The sequence below is a fragment of the Leptopilina boulardi genome, unplaced genomic scaffold (assembly GCF_019393585.1).
Source record: "Leptopilina boulardi isolate dan_hultmark-lab unplaced genomic scaffold, ZJU_Lbou_2.1 LbouV2_121, whole genome shotgun sequence".
NCBI lineage: Eukaryota > Metazoa > Arthropoda > Insecta > Hymenoptera > Figitidae > Leptopilina > Leptopilina boulardi.
The window spans coordinates 4,971,295-4,996,608 of NW_026137665.1; the positions used below are offsets into that span (position 1 = coordinate 4,971,295).

General features: G+C 26.8%; 1 protein-coding gene and 1 long non-coding RNA gene across 3 annotated transcripts in view; one reads left to right on the top strand and one right to left on the bottom strand.

Moving 5' to 3' along the window:
• The window catches only part of LOC127285551 (uncharacterized), a 182,397-nt gene that overhangs the window by 140,866 nt on the left and 16,217 nt on the right, over window positions 1-25,314 (bottom strand). The gene's annotated exons all lie outside the window — the stretch shown is intronic.
• Window positions 1-25,314, top strand: part of LOC127285388 (FERM, ARHGEF and pleckstrin domain-containing protein 1-like) — a 71,724-nt gene that overhangs the window by 37,427 nt on the left and 8,983 nt on the right. Inside the window, exon 12 of one of the 2 annotated variants that reach the window (XM_051311381.1) lies at window positions 61-5,576. The exons of the other annotated variant lie outside the window; for it this stretch is intronic. Within the exon in view, the coding sequence (XP_051167338.1) occupies window positions 61-5,006 (4,946 nt within the window). The 3' untranslated portion in view covers window positions 5,007-5,576. Of the gene's footprint in view, window positions 1-60; window positions 5,577-25,314 lie in introns of those variants that run through there. 2 annotated transcript variants of the gene reach the window in all.

Consider the following 25,314-nt stretch of genomic DNA (forward strand, 5'->3'; position numbering starts at 1 on the left):
TTTCACCCAAAGTATCACCAAAAGTCTCTCCCAAAGTATCGCCAAAAATATCACCGAAAGTATCACCGAAATTATCGCCAACTGATCCTCTCGTTACAATTGTCTCGGTCCTTGAAAAGAAACGTTTTTCTGACGACAGATCGAAGTCATTTAATTTTGCCGATGTTGTTGGACTTGAAATAAAACAGGAACTAGGACGAAGAGAAAAAGAAAAATTGAAAGTACCAGACGATAGTTTAGAAAAACAGGACAGCATTGAAAAAATTCCCCTGCCTGAAATTCCCATATTGCCTTTATTAGAATCCGTAACTTTAGTTACACCGACTGAACCTGGTGCCAAAAAACCACCTATACCCGATAAGCCATTATTGAGAAATTTACCCAGTAAACTTTTAATTACTGATCATTCTGAGGACAAGACTGATAGTTTAGTTAAAGGTGAAAAAAGTACGCCAGTTTCTCCAAAACTCATTGTATCACCCGAAAAATCCAAAACATTAAGATCAAAGAATTTAGAAAAACCAACAATACCCGAAAAAACAAAACGTATATTAGATAGAATAGAATCAAGATTTACCGAAGCCAATAAAAATTCAGCAACTAAAGTTGCAAGACCAAAAATCTTTGACACTGGTTTCGATGATTTCGTTGATCCAGTAGCTGATCTTCCACTTGATGAAGTACCAATAAAACCTGCTTTAGAATTGGATAGTTTAAAAGTTCCGGAATTTACACCATTTATGTTAAGGCCTCATGGCGAGCCAATGCGTTCAAAATCTCTATCATTGGCCGAGGAGAAAGCACCAATTGATACTCTATTATCGCCTGATCGTGAAAATAAACATTTCATTCAGGATGTTTCGCCAAAGAAAATAAAGAAAGCCAAATCCGAACCAAAGAAAGATTTCAAAAAGCAATCCAAATCCTTGGAAGGTGATAAACCAACACTCAAGAAAACAGGATCAAAGGAATTAAGAACTTCTCCAGCAAGCTCAAAAATAGATAAATCTAAATTGAAATTAGGTGAAATGCCTCAGGAAATTATTATTATTGATTCCACTGATGTTGTACCCGAAGTAAGTATAGTTCAAAAAACAAGATCTAGATCAGTGGGACGATTATCGGACAGTAGATCTTTATCATCTTCAAAAGATGAAAAAGACGATATTAAAAAACCAAAAGGAAAATCAGCATCAGTCGATGATGATATGATTAAGAGTCCAGGAAGTTTGAAAAGTGATAAACCCAGACCAAAATCTCTTGGAATTTCAAAAAGTTTGGGTAGCACTGAACAGAGAGATTCCCTTGATAAAGTATCACCAAAAAGATCAGCTTCTGTCAGAAGCAAAACTTCTGACACTAGCAAAGATACAATTAAACGTGATATTGATAATAATTCACGAAAAGAAGAATTAGATTCCTCATTTAATGACATTATACCTCCTCCTCTTGAGGAAGAAACCCTTGAAATCGAATCAAAATCAATTGAACCGGAAATTGTTCCCGATGATAAAAAATCGTCAGATAAAAAAGAAAGTAAAAAATCTCCCATAGCTCAAGAACTTGCAGAATCGCCAGTTGTTTTACGAAAACCTGGACAAAGTCCAATTTTATTTGCCCGAGCTCGATTGGGATTGTCCGAGGGAAGTGGAATTGGTGCTTTACAACGTCAAGGCGCTGCCACACAATCGCCAACTTCTCAAAGAAGAGCAAAATCACTAGACGCTCCAGTTATTGCTCTTCATAGATTACCACCAATTAATGCATTTTCAAGTAAAGATGACACTGTTGATATGTCAGAAGAAGCTGAAAAAGAAGCTGAGAAACAATCTGAGGAAATTGTTAAACAATCAATGCAGATAGAAGTTTCTCCAAATCATAAATCAGATAGCACTGATCATACAACAGTGCCCGAAATTTGTACCGATTCATTGTCAGTCACAGAGACATCGACACAATATTTAGAATCACCATTAACTGAAAATAATGAAATAGTAATATGTCCGGATTTGATACCATATGAGCAAGATAACCAAATGTGTATCACAATTGATGAAATAGCTTCTGGCTTCCAAGAGTTAAAAATTGATTTATCGACTAAATTCATTGATCAAAGTTCCATAGAGTCGGGTGCAGAAGAAACAGTCGATCATGAAATAAAGACAGAAAATGATTATGTAAAAAAACAAGCAGCAGAAAATATTAAAGATTCAAGTCCACGTACATCAATTGATAAAGATGATTTACCTAATGTTACAGTTAGTGTTATTGAAGAGGGCTGTGAATTTCCACCTGAGCCTTATGATTTTAATCAAGATTCCTCAGTTATGGTTCGATCGCCAATACAAATTTCCATTGAAGAATGTTCCGATGAAGCAAAATCAAGTGATGAGGATCCAGAAGTTATTGATCAGGAGACTTATCAAATTGAAGTTCACGAAAAACGTAGATTAGATTCTGGTGATACGAGTGAAGATACCTTGGATGCTATTGATACACAAGTACAGATGCACGGCGGTGATAGTGATATGAGTTCACCTGACTATGGAATTGATAAGGTTGATGAAAAAACTCTCGTGGAAGTTGAATTAACGCCAGAATATTTGGAAATGAAAAAAGAAGAAGAGGAAGGTGCTGAAGAATTGCCTGAGGACGAACCAATTGGTAAAGATTCTCCCGATACATTGGATCTTCATCGTCTTGGAGTTGATCGAAAATTAAGATTAAGTACTGAACGCTCAAGAAGTGAAGACACTAACACTTGGACACCAGATAGAGAAGATCCGGACTCAAGTTCGTGTTCCATTGCCAGACCACTTGGTATTGGTCAAGTACAGCCTATAATTGATCGAAGGGAAATTGCTCAAATTAGAGAATCACGTAAAGAAGGATCTGTCGAGGAGGAAAGCAGTAGTAGTTCTCATCCCTATCCTAAACCAGAATTAAGTTCAACTTGGAGACCATTTCCCTTGGAGAGTTCGGGAAGTTCGAGTCTTGAGGAGGGATGGATGCCACCAGACGATAATCATCATCAACCAAATTCAGAGGACAGTAACGGTCCCAATGAAGATAGCTATCAGGAAGATTTAATGGACTTTCCAGGTGGATTTAGCTATCCCGTGGGTCCTGAAATTCTCAGTAATTACGGTGCTTTCTCACTTTCACGCACACTTTCACGTATTTCGGAGAGATCGACAACTTCCGAACAAGACAAAAGCGATATGGAAGATTCATTTAAACCAAGTTCGAGATCACCGAGCATTGAGGATGAATCTTTAATATCAAGTGATCATCAGCCTTCTTTGTCATCGGATCCACCATCAGGAGCGGCTCATCCCTCCGTATCGGAAGATCGTAGAACATCTTCTGAACTTCCCGATATTCCAATTGACGTGCAAGACGACGATGGAAAGTCACCAAAGACAAGACGAGCCAGACTACAATTACAAAGTTCAGAAGATTGGCCTACACCACCGAGTTCACCTCTTTTTGAAACACCAGTTGTCAGTCATGTTGAAACATTTTACATGGAAATAAAACCCGAAGAGGCTGTAAAAGTGACAGTGACCGACAGCACCGATACAACTGGCCGTGTCGATCAGGACAGTGATTCAAGCGATGAGAATCGAACACTTCACGAGGATTTACATTCAGCATTCTTAGAAGATGGCCAAAGTTCCGCATCGGCGACAACAGTCGATGGCACTGTTAAAATAGCCGTTAAAGCAAAATCCAATTCCTATATAACTGGTTCGTCGCACAGCGAAGATACATCAATGGGTCTCTCCATGTCTGAATGGTCAAGCTCAAATAATACTGTTCGTCAATTCTGCCAATATTCAGGCACAAAATCCGATGATAATTCTCTCGCCGAATTAGGGGCATCAATTTCCGATTGGTCAGGTAGTACGTCAATAATTCCCCAACAGTTTTATTCAAATTTAACTGAAAAAAGTCAAAGCGACACTACAACATCGGACAAAAGTGTCACAAGTATGAGACCAAATTCAAAATGTCAACTTATTGAAAGTCCACCACTTCCCGATGAGGAGAATCCATGTAGTGGTTCTTACGACAGTAAGGGAAAAATGTTAGGTGACGATGAGGATTCATCGAAAGATGAATTTGACGAAGCAAGAAAATTTGTCGAAAGTCAATTTGACGAGCATCGACGTCGTTTTGAAGAGGATTCCGGTGCTCATGCATTTGTCAATATTTTACCGCCGAAAATAACATTTGAAAATGAATACGACGAGGCGATACGCGAGGATTATGATATTTTACCAGATGTTGTTGAAATTTCAAATCTTCCAGGTCCAATACCCGAGGAAGATGAAGATCAATTATATGACAATGTACCAGCAATGAAATATCCAAGTAGAGATCAAATACGAATGGAAGTTAATCGTGGCGATAGTTCTGAGGATATGCACGAGAGATACGCTGGTTTAACCACAGCAAGATCAAGATCAGGTGACGATGAATGGTCGCCAAGTGATCAAGGACAATCGCACGATGCATCAAGAAGATTGGAAAAATTCAATCGTTTTCATTCGGATCCTCATGATTATAAACCTGGTACAAAATCAACAGAGAGACCCGTTGTTGTGCCAATTCGTGCAAAATCAACGCCATACTATTCAACAACAAGTTTAAGTGGTGAATCAACGACATCGAGTCCTCCAATGCAAATTAGAGCACAAATAAGAACAAAAACAATGCCCTATTCATCAAATAGAAGTCCACAAAGTGAAGGTGATACTTCATCGAGTATGGATAGTCCCGGTCATACACCCGATAGAGGCCAAAGGGCATTCAGAAGAAAACGACAACAAAGAAGACATCGTGTCTCAGTTGATCTTGAAATTAAAGATGGACAAATTGTTTCAAGTACTGATTCTAGTTTTGATGTTGCTACAATACCACCTCCATTACTACCAGAGCCGTGTCTCGATATTGAAAATATCGATGATGAATTATCTGATAATGAAAAAGATCAAAAATAAAAGTATAGTAAATTTATAAAAGAAAACGAAGCCAATTAGAAACAAGTGTTTTATGCTCGAACACAACGAAAATGCAAACTCGGTTACTATATATTAAATATCATCATCGAACTTAATCGAAAGTCAAAAAAAAAAAAAAATTCTAGTTTAACAACGAGCAAAGTATCCGAGTTATTTTTTTAAAGTAAAAATCCGATTTGAGGAATTGAAACGAAATTAAAGTGGAATTGAGTTTAATGGATTAGAATCAAGAGCACAATAAGCATTATTTATTCGTACAAATTGCTCGTCAAAAAAATGTTTAGGTTATGAATTCTTTTTTAATGATGCAGTAATTGGAATTTATCGAACAATAATTAAATATAATCGGCATATTTCGTTATGTGACAATAGAGCGATTAAAGAAAAAAAAGAGGGCGTATTATTATCTCAAAAAAATCAATTAGAATTTTAATATTAAAAAATTTTATTAGACATAATTTATTTTTTAGTTGAATTTTTATTTTTTGAATTAGCATTTAACAGAATTTCAGAATTGTTAACGAATTTTTTAATTATCAGGAGGATGAAGACACAAAAAAAATAATTTCAATTTTAGATTTAATTCTTCGAAAATATTTTTTGGAAAAAATTATGCTGAATTAAAATCTTTTGTTAAATAATTATTTTTTTAATAACAAAAATCGCAAAATGAAAATAATTTTTATTAAATTTTTGTTGGCGTTAAAAAACATTTTTCCGTTTTGTGGTTATGTAAGGGCTTCCATCCTTCTTAACGGAATTTGTAGGTACTAAATTTCTTGCTAATTTCTGATTGGTCAATTTAAAAAATCGCGCCGATATCTTTGTCAATTGTTTATTCGGACATTTTTCAATTTCGGACAAATGGAAATTTTGCTTTTTAAGTATTCCATCAAATAAAAATTCGGACTAATGAAAATTCGGTGAATTAGAAATTTTGTCATTCAAAAATGAGAATCACTTAGAAATTAGAATTTTGCTTAATTTAAATTCAATTAAATTAGAATTTTTTTTAAATAAAAAGTTGGTTAAAGAGAAATTGTATAAAATAAAAATTCTGTCAAATAAAAATTTTGTATCTAAAAATTCGGTTAAGTTAAATTTAAATTTGTTTAAAAAAAAATTCTGTCAGATACTTGTTCAAAAATAAAAATTCGTCAAAAAAATTATAATCCAATAAAATTCTTTAAATTTTAAAGTATAACTAATTATTATTTTTATGGGACAATCATGCGCCCAAAAAAAAAAAAAAATATTTTAGTTTTAAAAAAAAAATTAAATACATTTTTTGAAGAACGCTTAAAATAGATATTTAAAAGAAAAAAGTGAAGAAATTGCGAGTGAATATAATTCACTTGGGAGTTGAAAGCCAAAGATATTCAAAGACGTAATGATCAAAATGATCTTATATAGAATTATGTAGAGCAGTCTTTATATAATATAGAAAAAATATTTGTTATAAATTTTCAAGGTATGACCTATTTAAAATAATTCTATGAGATATAAATATGAGTCACAGAGAAAACAAAATAGATCCCTATAGTTAATCAACGATAATTTATAAATATATATCTTGTGTAATTTCATAGTAGATACCAAAAACAAGACTTGCGCAAAATATTTTACGCCCAATAACAATAAAAAAAAAAAAAGGCGGTTTATATTAAGAATTAAATCTAAGAGTTAAAAAAAATAGGTTCGGAAATTTAAAACAAAAACAAAAGAAAATGAAAAAAAAGTTATAAACGAATAAAGAATATTATTATTATAAACGTTAGGATCAAGGGCCGATGTGATTGTATACAATTTCAGTTTACAAGGATGACAATCATCGAAATGTCTAAAAAAAAAAGAAGTGCTAAATTCGTCCTTGAGAGTCGAAACTAGATTATTTTTACTCAATTTTTTTTTTTAAAGATAATTTTTAATTTGTTTAATTATATTTTCTTTTTCTATTCATAATATTTCAGTATATATATATATATATACATGTAGTAAAGTTAATGACGATTATTGGGAGAAAATTTGCAAAACATTCTAGTTTCGATTCTATTGCGGGTACATACACAAAAATGTTTGAAAATTAAAAAGTGAAAAAAAAATAAGATCCAGGATTAAATTTGAGCCGCGATTTAGTTCGACTTAGGCAAAGGAATGAAGTTGCTCAAAATAGACTTTAAGAAGGTGCACACCCGATATAAATTCTCAATATTGAATTTAAAATTTAACAATATATAGTTAAAATGGGAATGTAAGTTTATTGTATACAATTTTTTTAAAAAAAAAAACGATTTTTTAAACTATTTGAAGAGAAACAGGAAAATTCTCTAAAATTCTTTAGTTTGAATATCACATGAATCGAATTTAAAAAAAATGTTATTTAAACGAATTTTATAGAATTAAAATTATTTTATTATTATTATTATTATTATTATTATTATTATTATTATTATTGATATTATTTTTTTTATATTTATTTATTCAATCGCTGAAAATAAAAATTATTTAAAATTTTCTTTTTGTCGAATTTGGCTAAATTTTGTTTTTAAATGAATTTTTATTTAATAGAATTTTAATTTGAAAAAATAATTTCTATTTTTCCAATTGTTTATTTAAAAGAATTTTAATTTTCTATTTTTAATTTTAGTAAAATTCTTATTCAATGTAACTGATTCTAATTTTTAAATGCTTCATTTTATCAAATTTTTATTCCTCGATAATTTTTTATTGGTCAATTATAAAAAACGCTTTGAAATCTTAAAATTATGTCCAATAAGAATTGTGTTAAATTAAAATTATTTGTAATAAAAATTCTTTTTTTAATTAATATATATATGTGCGATTCCAAGTGAGATTTTGACTTTTTCGGAGTAGGTTAACCGATTGCAATGAAACTTTGGAATTTTGTTATATATAGTAAGACTAATCTTTAACGTAAATTTCAGCCTAAAATATTTGTTAGTTTACGAGATTTGCAATAATAACAAAAAATTTAAAACTGCTATATCTTCCGTTCTAATAAACGGATTGAGGTCTACTTTTTTTTAAAATGTCAAGGAAAATGAGAGGAATAAATCTCTTTCAGAACATTTTTTTATAATTTTACAACTAAAAAAATTATTAAATAATAATTGAATAACTTTCGCGCGACTAACTAAAATTCAATCACTTAAACGCTAAAATGATCTTACCTGTGTTTTCTTTAATGTTCCAAAGGATTTTTATTGTAAATGTAAGTTTAACTTAAGAAATTTTATTAATTTATTAGTATAAACAATTGAGATTTCTGCTAGTTGACGTGCAGACGACATTGCGCACGCAGCATTCTCACATAGCCAATTTAGTCCACGAATCACGTCAGTTGGCTATGTGAGAATGCTGCGTGCGCAATGTCGTCTGCACGTCAACTAGCAGAAATCTCAATTGTTTATACTAATAAATTAATAAAATTTCTTAAGTTAAACTTACATTTACAATAAAAATCCTTTGGAACATTAAAGAAAACACAGGTAAGATCATTTTAGCGTTTAAGTGATTGAATTTTAGTTAGTCGCGCGAAAGTTATTCAATTATTATTTAATAATTTTTTTAGTTGTAAAATTATAAAAAAATGTTCTGAAAGAGATTTATTCCTCTCATTTTCCTTGACATTTTAAAAAAAAGTAGACCTCAATCCGTTTATTAGAACGGAAGATATAGCAGTTTTAAATTTTTTGTTATTATTGCAAATCTCGTAAACTAACAAATATTTTAGGCTGAAATTTACGTTAAAGATTAGTCTTACTATATATAACAAAATTCCAAAGTTTCATTGCAATCGGTTAACCTACTCCGAAAAAGTCAAAATCTCACTTGGAATCGCACATATATGATAAAAAAAATAATAATAATAATAATAAAATAAATTTTTCTTTGTAATCTTTGGTCAAATAGAAATTCGACCATAAAAAATTTGTAAACACTATAGAAAAATTCAGATTCATGTATGATTTTTAGAAAATTTTCATATTTCACGATTTGAAAGTATTTTACAAATTATAATGACAATATTTATATCAATTAACTTTAATGTCTAATTAATGATATATACATAATTAATTTAATAAATAAATTTTTAATTATTGAAAAATAATTTATTATAATAAAATTTAATATTATAATATTAACGAATTAAAAAAAATATATATTTTGTGACTTTTGCTCACAATTTATATATATAATAAATTATAAAGTTTTTATATATAAACACATTAATGTTTTCTTAAATATTTAAACTTTTTTAAAAAATAATCTAAATTTACATTCTCTTTTTATTGGCAAAAAAAACACGTACCACACACACACCGAAAAAAAATTACACCTAAAAACTTGCACTGAAAAGCAAATTCCAAGATCAAAAAAAGGCTTTTTCAGTTGTGAAAAAAGAAATTTTTTTTTTTTAGGGCTAGAGGATCGATCGATGTTCCCTTTTATTTTTCAATTCTACACCGTGCCTAGTTTTTATACCAAATTCATCATACAATTTTTGATAAAACTCATTTATTTATAAGATATAATCTTGAATTTCTATAGATTCCGTGTGTATGAAGTATAAAATATTCTACTCATATAATAAATATAATTGTCACAAATGTTTCAGTTGAAACATTTAAGTCATTACTTCAAAAAAAAAAAAAAAAAAAAAGAAATCAATCATGACTCATTGTCTATAGCTAGGAAATTCGATTCTTTCTGTAGACTTAAGCACAATATCAATTAATTTTCAGTAGTGAGGACAGCAATTTATATAATAGACAAATTTTAGGAGAGTAGAATAGTCTGATATTTGTTGTTATATTAGTAGAAAAAACAAAGTTTCTTGAATATAGATAATCACGATTCATGTCCTGAAGAAAATTAGATGTTTTTAGGTTATGTATAAAGAAAATTAAGTCAAAAAAAAGAAAAAAAATTTTTTTCAGCAATATTGTTTTTTATAATTCTAGAATTAATATATATATAGAGTATTTACAGAAAACATATCTTTATAAGATATTAATTTTATCTTTCATCTAGATTCATTATAAACGTCTAAGCAATTTTTGGGACATTGGGTCGTTTTTAAAATTAAGAATAAAAAAATAGAGAATTTTTTTTTCTTTTTTTGTATAAGAAATTTAATTCTCGTTAAACGTTAGATATGCCAAAGCCTTAAATGTGCGCGCAAAATAAAAAAATTTGAATTTTGTTTTTTTGCTTTTAATAAGAAATTTTCTAGTCATTTTAAAAAAATACTAAAATCCTCCTTTAAGATAATAATTTAAAAATAGTTTATACTTTTCTTTCTTTTTATGTTTTTATTCTATGCTAAAAGTGTTATTTTCAAATTCGTTTAACCCCTTGACAGTCCATGGCCCATGTTTATGTCCAGAAATTTTGTCCACCTTAGAAAAAAAAAATACTAAACATAATTCGATTTGAGTGTCAATGGATATAATAATTGTAAGGTTTTTGGGGTCGCTGAATTCGAATTTGATGTCAGATTTCCAAAATTTAAAATGGCGGACCCAATATGGCGTCCAAAATTTTTTAAATTGACCGGAATTGCATGAAAATGGTTCCTATAGGGTTTTCGGGGTCTCTAAATCCAAATTTGAGGTCAGATTTAAAGAATTCAAAATGGCGGACCCAAAATGGGGGAAAAATTTAAAATTGATTCGATTCGTTCAAAATTCCGTACTCGGGGGTTTTTGAGGTCGCTGAATCTAAATTTTATGTAGTTTTTAAAAAAAATTCAAATTGTCTGATCCAGCATGCCGACCAAAAGTTTTAAAAATTTACCAAATTCACTTGAAACTTGATATTTTAAATTTATTCAATAGTAAAACTTTTTTATTCCGCTCTTTGCCGAAACTGGAGTTACGAACGAGGACAATTTAAAAATTTTTCGCCATATTAGTTCGCCAATTTGAATTTTTTAAATTTAACCTCAAATTTTGATTCAGCGACCCCAAAAACCGCCGATTAGCGAATTTTGAACGAATCGAATTAATTAAAAAAATTTCCTCCATATTAGGTCCGCCATTTTGAATGTTTTCAATTTCACCTTAAATTTGAATTCAGCGACCCTAAAAAACCCCCGATTACCAAATTTTGAACGAATCGAATCAATTTTAAATTTTTCTCCCATATTGAGTCCGACATTTTGTATTTTTTTAAATCTGACCTCAAATTTGGATTCAGCGATCCTAAAAACTTTTAATTCGGTATTATTTTATTTTTTTTTTTGAATTCTTTTGGAACGTTTTGGGTCAACAAACGATTTTTGTACTAGACTGCGAAGGGGTTAAAATAAATAATTATTATTATCGCTTTTTATTGTTAATTCGTAGATTTAAAATAAGAACTTTGGTATATATATATAGATTTATATATGTACTCAATTACACAGAAAATAACAATTATTTAAAAAAATTGAAAAACAATTGATATACATAAAATATTAATTAATGCGCTGAGTGCCGATTGAAGCTGGGCGAATTTATTTAGATCTATTATGGAAAAAAAGATGATGTATCGTAGAGTTGTTAAAAAAATTGAAAGGTGGTAAATTTCGTCTGCTTGCATATATATATATATTATATAAAATTATTCGAAATTAGGTTGGATGATAAAATTAAGTCGCGTCTTTATACCTATATATTAATAATATGAGAATGAACAAATTTTAGGTTGTGCAATGTTGAAATACGTATTTTTTTTTTGTCGTTGAGAATAAATTAATTTGTTAGGGTCGGCGGGCCCAATAATTTTCATATTGTAATTTGTGGTGTCTCGTCAATCTCTCTCTCTATTTCTCTCTTTCTATTAATCTCATTATTTACATAATCCCTTCGAAGCATGTGACTGAAATCTTATTTGATATAAGTCCTGTTTCTCTCTTTTTTTTTGTTGCCCGAGAATCAGCTCAAATTTCTTATTTGTATAAATTTTTTCCCAAAAAAAAACGAATGAATAGTTTTTATTAATAATTTATCATTAGTCATTAATGAGCTGATACTCATTTTGAGTTATTTTTTTCATTACATATTAGCATAATATATATACATAATCTATAATTTTTTTTTTAATTTTATAATCACGTATTATATTTGTGTGCATTCTGCATCGTTTGCAGTCCATCATCCATTTGCACATTTTGTTTAATTGCACTTTTTTTTGTTTTCTTCATTTTTTTTTTTTACTCATCAACTCTATTTCATTTCTAATATATATAAATAATATATATATATAAATAATATTTCTGTACAAAAAAAGTTAATTATTAATTTTATATTTTATGAAAGAAACAAAAAAAAAAAAAAAAGAAAAGAAAAGAAAGGTCCTAGAAGGACAAAAAAAAATTTGTCTCAGGGTACGGAGATTTTGTTTTATTCAAATAGAAAAGAATGTGCAAGGAATTTTCATGAAATCAAAGAGGAAAAGAATTTTGTTCTTGAAAAAAAGAAGAAAATGAGTGGGATGTTTCAGAATATTCTCGTAAATTATTTTTGAAAATTTATAATTTTCGAAAAAAAAAAATTGGTTTTATTATTATATAATTTAGAAACATATTGCTAATTTTTGAAACATTCTATAATTTATGAAATGTAGCTGTAAATATGCATTAAAAAAACAAAATTCTTATTTATAAATTAAATATATTTAATAAATAACGAAAATGAAAGCGTCAGGGTTTCATTAGTTCACTTAGCTAATTCGATATTATACACACACATATATATATATTATATATAAACGACTGAAGATCTAGTCCTTATTATGAACTATATATCTTTAATTATAAACAATATCTAAAGTATTATTTAAAAAAAATTAATCTTTTTTGCGCTTAGGGAACAATATAATGGTAGAAGAATATTTGTTGAATGAATCGACACTTTAATGTCACTACGATTTCTTTAATTATTATTATTAACTTATTTTTTTTTTTTTTTAAAAAAAGAATTTTTTTCAAACAATAGTTTAGTATTTTGAGTCCTCCAAGATTTGCCTTCTAAACTTAAAATATCAAATCTCTTATCTGAAAGTATATTTCTAAAAATCTGCTCAAAAATTTCATCCTTCATAATAGGTTGTCATTTAATTTATTCTTTTTTTTTATTCAGGTGATTTTATAATTTTTTTCATTGAAAGAAAATAGAGCTCACTATCAGGGGATCCATGGGATGGCATAAATTGTTAAAACTTCATTTTCATAAAATAATAAAAATCTTAATTGAAAGAAATGTTTTTGAATAATTTAATAATAATCGAAATTTATTATTTCGTTATTCAAAAATATTTCGTTATATATTTTTTTATTATTAAAATATTATAGTTGAATAATTGATTTACAAAAAAGAAAATTTTGAATCTGTTATTTTTTTCATTTACTATTTTTTTTGGTGAATAATAAAGGCGATGCGTGAATGTTCAAAAAATTTCATTTTACCGAAATATCGTGTGAGGGAAAATTAATTAATTTAATTCATTTCGAATTATTTCGAACCCTTCGAACTTCCATTTGACATAACCTCTAATCGACATTACAAATTATTTCGTATAATTTTTACTGTACTGAATTTTTATTTTACATTATATTTACTTATTGAAAATAAATTTTTTATATTTTCAATTGGGATAAATTTTGACAATTGCTTTCTCAATTTTTTGAAAGGAAATGTCAAGATTTTATACTTACATAAAGCATTATTTATAATTTTCATCATTTCTGTATTTCGATCTAATTTTTATTTAATTGAATTGTCATTTAACAGAAATTTTATTTAATTGAATTTTTAAATTAGAGAATTTCTATTTCACCAAAATCCATTTGACCAAACTTTTACTTGTCCGAAATGTTATTTGACAGAATTTTCACATATCAGATCATACACCTGGTCAAGACATTTCAGCGGGAGTTTTAAAATCCATCAATTCTTGATAATTTTTTTATTAGTGTATTTTAAAACTCCCGCTGAAATATCTTGACCAGGTGTATGATCCTATATGTGAAAGTTCTGTCAAATAACATTTCGGGCAAATAAAAGTTTGGTCAAATGAAGTTTCGGTCAAAAAGAAATTCTCTAATTTAAAAATTCAACTAAATAAAATTTCTATTAAATGACAATTCAATTAAATAACAATTTTCTTTAATAAAAGTATTTTTAAATAAGAATTTTGTTAAATGTGAATGAAAAAAATATTGTTATATTTATTATTATATTAAAAAATAATTATTATGGCAAATTAGAGGTTATATAAGATTTCGAAGTTAAAAATTAAAATTATTTTCTAATCGTAGCTTTGATTTTCGGTCACATATTTTCGAGAAAATGAAATTTAACCTTTAAACTGATAGGTTTGAGAAATTTTTTTTTTTTTTTTATTTTAACTTATGTAATGTCAATTGACGGACATATTTTATTTTTATTTTTTACATTGAAAATTCTATTTCATTATTTTATTTTTAATCAGAATCACGAAAACGTCAAAATAATAATTGCAGGTTATGATGACTGACAAAACTAGTTGCGCACGAAGATGCGCAGAAGTTACTTAAATAATAATTTCTCTTACGTATAATATCACAGGCACGATACACGTCATTTTCATTTATATAATTATCAAATTTAACGAATTTTATGAAACAATTAACCGTTTTGCAAAAAAAATTAAAGCTACTGAAAAGCTGATGTTTCTATTATATTTTTTTGAAAAAGTAATAAAATGAAAAATATAGCGGTCTCAGAGACCGTTAAGTCAGTTTAAAGGTTAAAAAAATACATTCATTCGTCTTAAGAGTGTTCAAAGGTCTCTGAAATTATTTGGCATTTAATTATCGCCCCATAAATACGGCACTGAACGTACAAATGATAAACATTGATTTAAAAACACTTTTTTCTCGAATTATAGACACTTTTTATAAAATTGTCAAACGTACCAAGATTTTTCATCTTATAAATTTCCTAAATCCGAAAGATTTTTCAAATCATTGCAAAAATGCGATCGTAAAATTGAAAATAGGAAAATAATAAAAATGATAGCTGCGACTTTGTGCTCCCTATATGCTTCTGCCATCTAATGGCGACAGGACGTAATAAAGTTAACATTATAATTCCTATTTCCAATTTTACGATCGCGTTTTTGCAATGATTTGAAAAATATTTTGGATTTAGGAAATTTATATAAGATAAGAAATCTTGGTACGTTGGCCGATTTTATAAAAAGTGTCCATAATTCGAGAAAAAAGTATTTTAAAATCAATGTTTATCATTTTCGTATCCAGTGCCGTATTTATAGGGCGATAATTAAATGCCAAAGAATTTCGTAAACCTTTGAACACTCTTAAGAATTATATAATATTCTGTGGATCTGAAGAAAATTTCCGTTTTGGCAAATTATCATCCAATGTGATCTTTATGAGGATTTTTACGAAGATTAAGTGCTTCTCGACAGGTGGTGATTACAATCCTTGGACCTTCTCGAATGGGTTTGTGAATTCGCCAGCATGGCACGTGCCGTATCGGGTCAACCAGGTGCGTAACGTTATGGTTCACGCGACGCCCCGCACCTTGACCAATCGCTTCTTACCAGTTTATCCACGATGAAGCGATAAGGGAAGTAAAGAGAGAAAAATTCAGAGAGCCACACACCGAATTTTAATAAAAAAAAAATTCTTATACTTTCAAGAACAAAACTAAACAAAAAAAAGAAAACTATATATAAAACTTTCAAGACTTAATCCTTTATATTGCAAGTACTGAATATAATCAAGATTTTATGCTGACTAATTAGGAAAGCAGTATATATATATATACATCCTCAATATATGCCAATTTTCAATTTTTAAAGCACAACCATTTTTTATTATAAAGCAGTTTCTCTCCCCCTTTTATATCTATATAGGATTTCAATCCACTTTCGTTGCTTTGCGATCAGAAAAAAAGAAATTTTTTTTGCAGAATTATAATTTCTCTTGTAAATTATATAAAAGAATTGTAGTATAAGAACACTGAGAAAAAAAATTTAGTGTTTGCAACAAAATTGTTTGGTTAGGCAATTTTGGTTCTTGTAACGAAATTTTGGTTGGCTGAAACAAAGTCGTAACCAAACATTTGGTTAGGCCATCAAAATTATTTGGTTAAGCATTTTTAAATTCCAACCAAAATTTGGTTACGACAACAAAATAATTTGATTAACACAAACAAAATAGTTTGGTCTAAAAAACCAAATGATCGTTTGTTGTCCTAACTAAAATTTGGTTGCGACAACTAAATAATTTGATTCGCTCTCAGCTCATAGCTTAAGAGAACAGTTAGTTTAAATCTCTTACAAGAATGGGTAGTCCAGTGGTCAGAGCTCCCAACCTTCAGTTTTAAAACAGATGTTCGATCCCAAGCGAAGATGAGATTTTTCAAAGTCCACAAATATTTCAATTGGATATAAATATAAATTTAACTTTAAATTGGATAATAAATAAATAATGAAATAAATAAAAAAAGATACAAAGAAAAGAAATAATCACTGAAAAAAAGGTGGGTAAAAAGTTGTAAAGATAGAGGATAAAAGTCATTAGGATACAGGGTAAAGGATAAATTTGTGATGGATAAAAATGTTACTAAAATATTACTAGAAAAATGGATGTCATATTTGAGTAAACTGTCTAATTTTAATAAAAATATTAGTAATTTTACACTTAACTTATTAAATCCATAAATTTTATATAAATAAATAATTGCACGTGGAAATATTTTTCCTATAATTATTGTCTATTAATAAAAATATCTTTGACTAATACAACTGACAGCTGACGACAGTACGTAAATAATCAGAACTGGGAAATTACAACTCAACGTCTGTATTGTTGCACGAAAGCAGAGTTGGGTAGTAACTGAATTTTTTGTGCGTATTAGGCTCTGTCACTTGTGACGTCAGAGTCGATTCTAGGTGTGACGTCAGAAGCCTGGAGGGACAACAAACAGACGACACAATGTTATTCTTACGGGGAAGAAAATTTGTTTCCTCTTTCATCAATTTTATTCATACTTTAAACACGGAAAACGCTTGGTGACATATAATAAAATTAAAATGTGTGTTGATAATTAATTTTGTTATATATTTGATTCACTTGCATTGATAGATTCTCTGAATTTGTGATAAAATATAAATATTGAGGTTAGAAAAGTTTGTTTACTAATCACATTTTACATTTTAACATTATTAAACAATATCCAGTATGCATGTTATTAAAAAAGATATAAAATATATATTTTAAGTGGGAATTACCGCAGCAGTAAAAGATTTCAAGTTAGTAAACAAACACCCCTAACCTCAAAATTTATATTTTATCACGAATTCAGAGAATCTATCAATGCAATTGAATCAAATATATAACAAAATTAATTATCAACACACATTTTAATTTTATTAGATGTCAACAAGCGTTTTCCATGTTCAAAGTATAAATAAAATTGATAAAAGTGGAAACTAATTTTCTTCTCCATAAGAATAACATTGTGTCGGCTGTTTGTTGTCCCTCCAGGCTTCTGACGTCACACCTAGAATCGACTCTGACGTCACAAGTGACAGAGCCTAAAGGTACGGTCATACGACTTTTGGAAAAACCATTCTTGTCTTTCTCTCTCCTAAGACAGAGGCATAAGATTGTCTCACTCTGCATTTTCTTACATTTCCCAAAGATGGAAAATGCAGAGTGAGACAAACTTATGCGTCTGTAATAGGAGAGAGAAAGACAAGAATGGTTTTTCCAAAAGTCGTGTGACCGTACCCTAATATGTACAAAAAATTCAGTTACTAACCAACTCTGCTTTCGTGCAACAATACAGACGTAGAGTTGTAATTTCCCAGTTCTGACTATTTACGTACTGTCGTCAGCTGTCAGTTGTATTAGTCAAAGATATTTTTATTAATAGACAATAATTATAGGAAAAATATTTCCACGTGCAATTATTTATTTATATAAAATTTGTGGATTTAATAAGTTAAGTGTAAAATTACTAATATTTTTATTAAAATTAGACAGTTTACTCAAATATAACATCCATTTTTCTAGTAATATTTTAGTAACATTTTTATCCATCACAAATTTATCCTTTACCCTGTATCCTAACGACTTTTATCCTCTATCTTTACAACTTTTTACCCACCTTTTTTTCTGTGAAGGTAGAATAAAATTTTTAATTTTACAAAAAAAAACTGTTTGTTTGATCAATCAAACATTTTTGTTGACCTAACAAAAAAAATTTGGTTGAGCTAATCAAACATTTTTGTTATGCCAACAAAAAACACTCAACCAAATTTTTTGATTGACTCAAACAAATAGTTTGGTTGCTTAAATACCAACAAAAAATTTTTTATTGGCCCAACCAAATTTTGGTTGCTCTGACTAAATATTTTTCTCAGTGAATTATTGAAATTATTTATCTTGTCTCGTGAAACAATGAAAGTATATCCACTTTCTTTTTGTTTTCAAAAAACCCTTAATTCCTTTAGATTTATTTTCTTAGTTGTTTCTATTTATAGAATGCTGTTGCTTCAAAATTTTAGTTACAATTTTTTTTTTTATTTAAAAATTCATCGCATACGAGATTCATAACGTTTTAATGAATTTTTGTTTTTGAAAATTTATAAATGTTGATTAATGTAATATTAACGTTATGGTTCTCATGTCATTTTTCATCATAAACACACACACTATCCTTAGGATATGTATGTAGACGATTAGAATTTTTAGACTTTTTAGAAGTTGTGCTTGTTAATAATCTTTAATGACTGTTAACTAGTTTTTATACAAACGTTTCTCGTTGGTAATCGTTAATAAATTCACTATTGTTAACAAAAATCTAGAGATAGTTTTTAAAAACCATTTTTTTTTGTTCAATTGTCTCTCTTTCTCTCTCTCAATAAATTATTAACTACGCGATAAACTTTCAATACTCAATATATGATACTCGATGTTTTAAGAGATTCTATCTTTTTATCCTAATACATTAATGATTAATAATAAATAATTAATTGTTGTACACTTTTATATTTAAAAAAGTGTGATTTGTATTTTTATGTCTTTGTCAGCTTTTCTACTATATTCACAGATAAAATGTAATAGTTAATTATTGTATTTTTCTATCGCTATATATCATAATTAATAATAGTCATCAATCACTTCATCAATCGTTCATTAATTCATTGTATTTTTATCATCAAAATTTTCTTTTAATTAAAAAAAAAAATTGTCAATCTAATTTTCAGTTTATTTGGGATAATTTTAATTTCATTATTAAATTTCTTCAATGAATTTCATTTCTTTTAGGTAGTTGCTTTATCATGCTTGTTTAGTTTTTGTATAAATCCTGATTGAATTTATTTTTTCAGTGGCGTAACTGCTAAAAAAATCTTTCCTCTCCTTTTTCCTGTATAAGAATAGATTTGAAATTTTTTGTACTAAAAAATTTGTAAAGAAAAATTTTAGGATCATCTAAAATTAACAAATTTAATTTTCAATTTAATATCTTTTTTTACTTCTTATTTTTAAATTTGTCTAAAAAATCTCGAGATTTTTTTTTCTTTATTTAAGACAGCTAAAAATTTCAATTGTTTATGACTTTGATAAAAAAAAAATTTATTTGGTCTAATATTTTCATAAACTTATTTTGATATAGAAGTAAAAAAAAAACGATTTGAGACCTCCATGAAGTTGGCGTCGACACTCCAGCGTTGTAAATTATTTTTCATGAGACTAAAAATATCAAAATATTTTTTAAAAAGGTTTTGGGTCCACACCAATGCCTTGAGAATTATTTTTCAACTTATTATTTGGATTGAAAAATAAAAATAAAAAATAATTTGAAAATTTTTGATTCTGCGAAAAACAATTTTCGGCGCTGAGCGTCGAAGCCAACTTCAAGGAGGTGATTTAAGGAGGATGAAGGCACTAACATAACCTTAAAAACTGAAAGTTTTTTTTAACACAAACAAAACTTAAATAAAAATTAATTTTAAAACATTTTCAGAAGATTGAGTTATACACTTTTTGGAAAAAATTATGTTGAATTAAAACTTTTTGTTAAATAATAAATTTTTTTGCAACATTTTCACTTTTTTCTTTCAATTTAAAGAAAAATCGCAATTTTTATAAACAATAACTTATTTTATTTCAAAAAGTGTATAACTAAATCTTCCAAAATTGTTTGGAATTTAATTTTTATTAAATTTTTGCGTTAAAAATCATTTTTCAATTTTTATGTTAAATTACAGCTTTCTTCCTCCTTAACATTGAAAATTAATTAATTTTTGAAAATTTTAAATAATCCATTTAAGAAATTCTGACCCTATAATTTAAAAAAAAAAAAATGAAAACAAATAGTTTATTAATTTTCAAAATATAAAAAAAGAGGAAAAATAGAAAATATTTTGTAAAATTTTTCGCCATTAAAATAAATAAATAATAATAAAAAAATTGAAAATTGTTAAAAAAAAATATATAATATAGGAAATGAGAATAAATTCAAATTATATATATATAGAACAAATGTGGATAATGGAGTTATAAAAGAGATAAATGGGCCATTTCTGATGATGCAAACTTTAAATTGCAATAATGAGAGAGGAAAGTTTAAATTAATGAAAAGTGTGGCCTAGTTACGCTACTGCTTCCATTATTAAATAGAAGTCCCTACACTCTATCCTGTATTATGTGGTTTATTAAAAAAAAATTAAAAAAAAAAAAAAAAAAATTCCCGCATCATATTAAATGGCTTTACGTGAACCATTACGTAGCGACCCTGACACGATCACGATTACTGCCACTTGTCACGATGTCTTATATATTTATATATATTTACCGGTATTCGAGGATGTCCATTCAAAAAAAAAAAAAGATTGGAACTCAGATACTTGTCAAAAATCACTAAAACTGTCCAATATTATCTATATATAAATGTTAATGGATTATCCCTTGTTTAATCTAATTTTTTTTTTTTTTTTTCTAGAATGTTCGAATCTTCGAAATAGAAAATTTACTTTCACCGTTTGACAAATCAATATTGTAAAAAAAAATTCCATTGAAAACAAATTAAGAACTGACCGTGATGATAAAAATAAAAATTGGTGTAAAAAATTTGAAAATAATTAATTAGCTGAAAATATTCGAAGCATCGAACATCAATCAATAATAATCTAATGTGGATTATTTCTGTGCCCTCAATATCCATAATTAATTGTTAATTAATTTGATAAATCACTGACTAGAAAATCACACTTAAATCGTTGTATTTTCATCGATCTAATGTGACTTGATATATACAAATTTTTATACATGTGTAAATTAAATTATTTATAATTGTATTTACATGTGTGTAAATTTATGTATATATACATACTATATAAATATAATTCACTGCATGATTTCAAGCATGGTCCAAATAAATGAAAAATAGAAATTTAGAAAATAATCAATAGTTAAGGGTATGTGGGCAAAAGGATGTTTTTTTTTGTGGTTTGAATCTTTCTCTGAAATAAAAAATGTTTTTTGGGTTAAAATTTGGGAGAAATGATTTAGTTTGGTACAAGGAATCTCGCTATTCTACTAATTTACCATAACTTAATGCAAAAATAATAAAAATAAAGCAATAAATAGTAAAATAATGTGTTTATCATAGTTAATTCAGCGGCCACTCGCTTGAATTGGCGCTGACACACTCAAGCAACGTCTGTGTATGCGCCGCCATCTTTGTTTTCATTTTCGTTTTAAAATGCCACTTTTTAAACTTAATTTTTTAATAATTTAACGCAAAATTATGTATTTTTCGGAGAGCAGCGAGATTCCTTGTACCCTAATCTATCATCCCTCAAAATTTTAGATAAAAATCTTTTCACGTTTTAGAGTAAGATTTATACTACCAAAACACATTTTTCCATACTAGGTCACGTGGGAGGTTCCCACATACCCTTAATAAGACTAATTTCGCTTTTGTTCTTTTTTTTAATAGTTGAGTATCAAGTCTGTATATCCCTTTTTGATAAATATTCGTATACCACTTTATATATATATATATAAAAAAAAGAAAAAAAAAATTTTTCAATGTATAGTAAAAATTCATCCATGGATATTTTTTATTCTCGCCATAATACTGCCCTGCAATGAAAAAAATAAATGACACGTATTTACATGTCACTTATTTGTTTTTCCATTGTAACATAACGTATTTGAATTAAATAAAAATGTAACGCTTTCTGAAGAGAGAAACCCAGAAAGCAAAAAAAAAAAAAAAAATAGGTTATGTTTATGATAGTTTTTTATATCACTGATTAAAAATTATTTTTTAAATATAATATATAAAATCAAAATCAGTTTTTATTTTGTATGTAATGAAACTTTAATTTGAACTTTGTATTTGTTTCTTTGTGTATTTTTACTCTAAACTATCATAAACATAACCTATAATTTGTTTCGCTTCTTAGATTCCTTTCTTCCAGAGTGCGTCACAAATAATTTTTTTTTTTTCTTATTTCAAAGCTAATTATTTATTTGTTTCAAATAAATATTATATTGTTTGGCAAAAGTAAAATGTTATTTGAAGCAAATAAAATTTATTTACAAAAAAAAAAAAAAAAATTTATTTGAACCAAATAAAATTTATTTACAAAATAAAAAAAAATTTATTTTAACCAAATAATATTTATTTAAAACAAATATTTATTTAGTATTCTGAGATAATTATAAATTTTTCTCTCTAGCTGTATATAATCTCATTAACTTTTAAAAAAAATTTCAACTGAATGAAAAATTTTCCTTAAATCGTTTTAATTATTTGTGCTTAATATTAAATGTATCATGTAACAATGCTAGTCATTAAAAAATTACTTAATTTCAAATTTTAATTATAAAGATTTAAAATTTACTTAACTTTTTAAAAACAATATTTTTATTATCTATTAATATTATATTTATTATTATATTTTTTATTGTTATTATTATTATTATTATATTATTATTATTAATTAAAATTTGCATAAAAATTATTTTTGTAGTGACAATATTTGGAAAAATGTTATTTTAAAGAATTTGTTTTCTCATTGCGACAATTTTAAAAAGAAAAAATTTAGAAAAGTATGTGGAATTAGTGAATTAATGAATGAATCTAAATATTATGAAAAAGTTAAAAAAAAAAAAAAAAAAAAAAAAAGGACAGGGAGAATATGAATGTATGAAAGAAACAGAAATGTTAATCTATAAAAACGAATAAAGTGAAGTATATAGGTACCACGACGCTCTTCATTAATTTGTATTCATGTAATTTTAAAAGAATTATTAATTATTATTAACTATTATTATTATTATGATTATTATTATTATTATTATTAATACCGTAACTGTTATATCTCTATACATCCGTTGCGCGATTCCCCCCGGACGAGCGTTACCATACACGGGGTTGACAGGTTAAAAAAGAGAAATTGATATTCCAAAAGTAGGAAGTATATTGTACATTGACTATTGATACATAATAATTAATATATAATAAATTATATACAAAGTCACGCTGCAGATATATATATTATCATTGATTTCGTTTTCGTTTTCGTTTTGATTATGATTTTCTTCTTGTTTTTATATAATCCATAATAAACATAAACAAGATGATATTTTTTAAATGAATCTTCTTTTTAATAATCTAAAATATTTTGATTTTCATTGTATTTTTTTTTTTTTGATAATTTTATTAATTTTCTTATTTATGAAATTTTTTCTTCGCTTTTATTTTTTTTATATATATATATATGGGCGATTTTCCAAAAAGAGGGCATTTTTATGAACAAATTTCTGAGAAATTTTATAAAAAGTGAAATGAAAAAAAAAAAATATCGCTCGTTTCTGCTTTAAATTCACAATAAGTTATAAACGTGAGACTTTTTTTTACACTTTATAATATTTATTTAATATATAAAAATATATTAATTTAAAAGATGTTGTTAAGGGGTGTCAATTTTTTTTTTCTGGCATTATTTGGGATCTAAAATTATTGTGAATTATTGAAATTAAAAAAAAAAAAATTTTTTTTTGACCATTTTAGAAATTTTATTTTTTAAAAATATTAAAATTTTTAAAAAATCGATACTATTTACTATTCAGAATCGAGAAAAAAGAAGTCTACAAAAAATTGCCGATAAAAAATAATAAAAAATGTAAAAGAAGTACAATTTTTTAAAGAATAATTGATAAAATTCAAACAAAAATTAATTGGTCTTATTTAGGGGTAACAATTTAAAAAAAAAAATTTGTTTTGAACTTAAAAATCATATTTCACTGTGAAAAATAACAAAAAAGTAATTTTTAATAATTTTACAATTTTTTTTTTCATTTTTCAGAAAATTGATTAAAAAATTGAATTTTTTCAAAATCAATATTGATTTTTTAGAATTATGAAAAAAGTGTATAAAAAAATCTGCAATGAAAAATAATAAAACTAATAAAAATTGCGGTAGTAGTTTAAATTTTTAGTTTCTGGAAATTTCGATTTTTGTTTTAAAAATTATTAATGAATTAATTGTTTTTCAATTTCCCATAGTATATATTACAGTTTAAAATACTAAATGAGTTAAAATCGGTCAAAATCTTTTGTCAAATAATTTTTTTTTTACTCTTTTCTTTTAGCTTAAACAAAAATCGCAACAATTTTGATAAACTTTTATTTTACTGCTTGAAATATTCTCATAAATAAATAAAAATAAATAAATAAATTGTAATTTTTTAATAATTGCTAAAAATATTTTTTTTTCATTAAAAATTCTAAACAAATTTGTTTTTCTTGAAATATTTTTTATAAAAATTGTGATTTATGCCTGGAGCTGAAAGAAAAAACATTAAAATGTTGAAAAATCATTAACGAAATATCTTGACTCAATGTAATTTTCTCTGAAATGTAACTAAATCTTTTAAAAATTGATTAAAAATTAATTTTTCTAATATTTTTATTTGCGTTAAGTTAAAAAAAAACTGTTCTTTAATTTTAGGTTATATTTCAGTCACTATCCTTTTTAAAATAATTTTATAATTTGATCACTTCACGTATAAAACTATATTTGATGCCAATAAAGAGAAATTGATAAAAGAAATAAAATTTTCATTTAGTTTAAAAAAAAAAAAATTTTCACTCTCGAAAATGACTAGTTTCTGGAGAATCACCCAAATAGTTCGAAATATTACTTTATTTTCAATCTATTGAATTTTCGTTTAAAAAAAAAT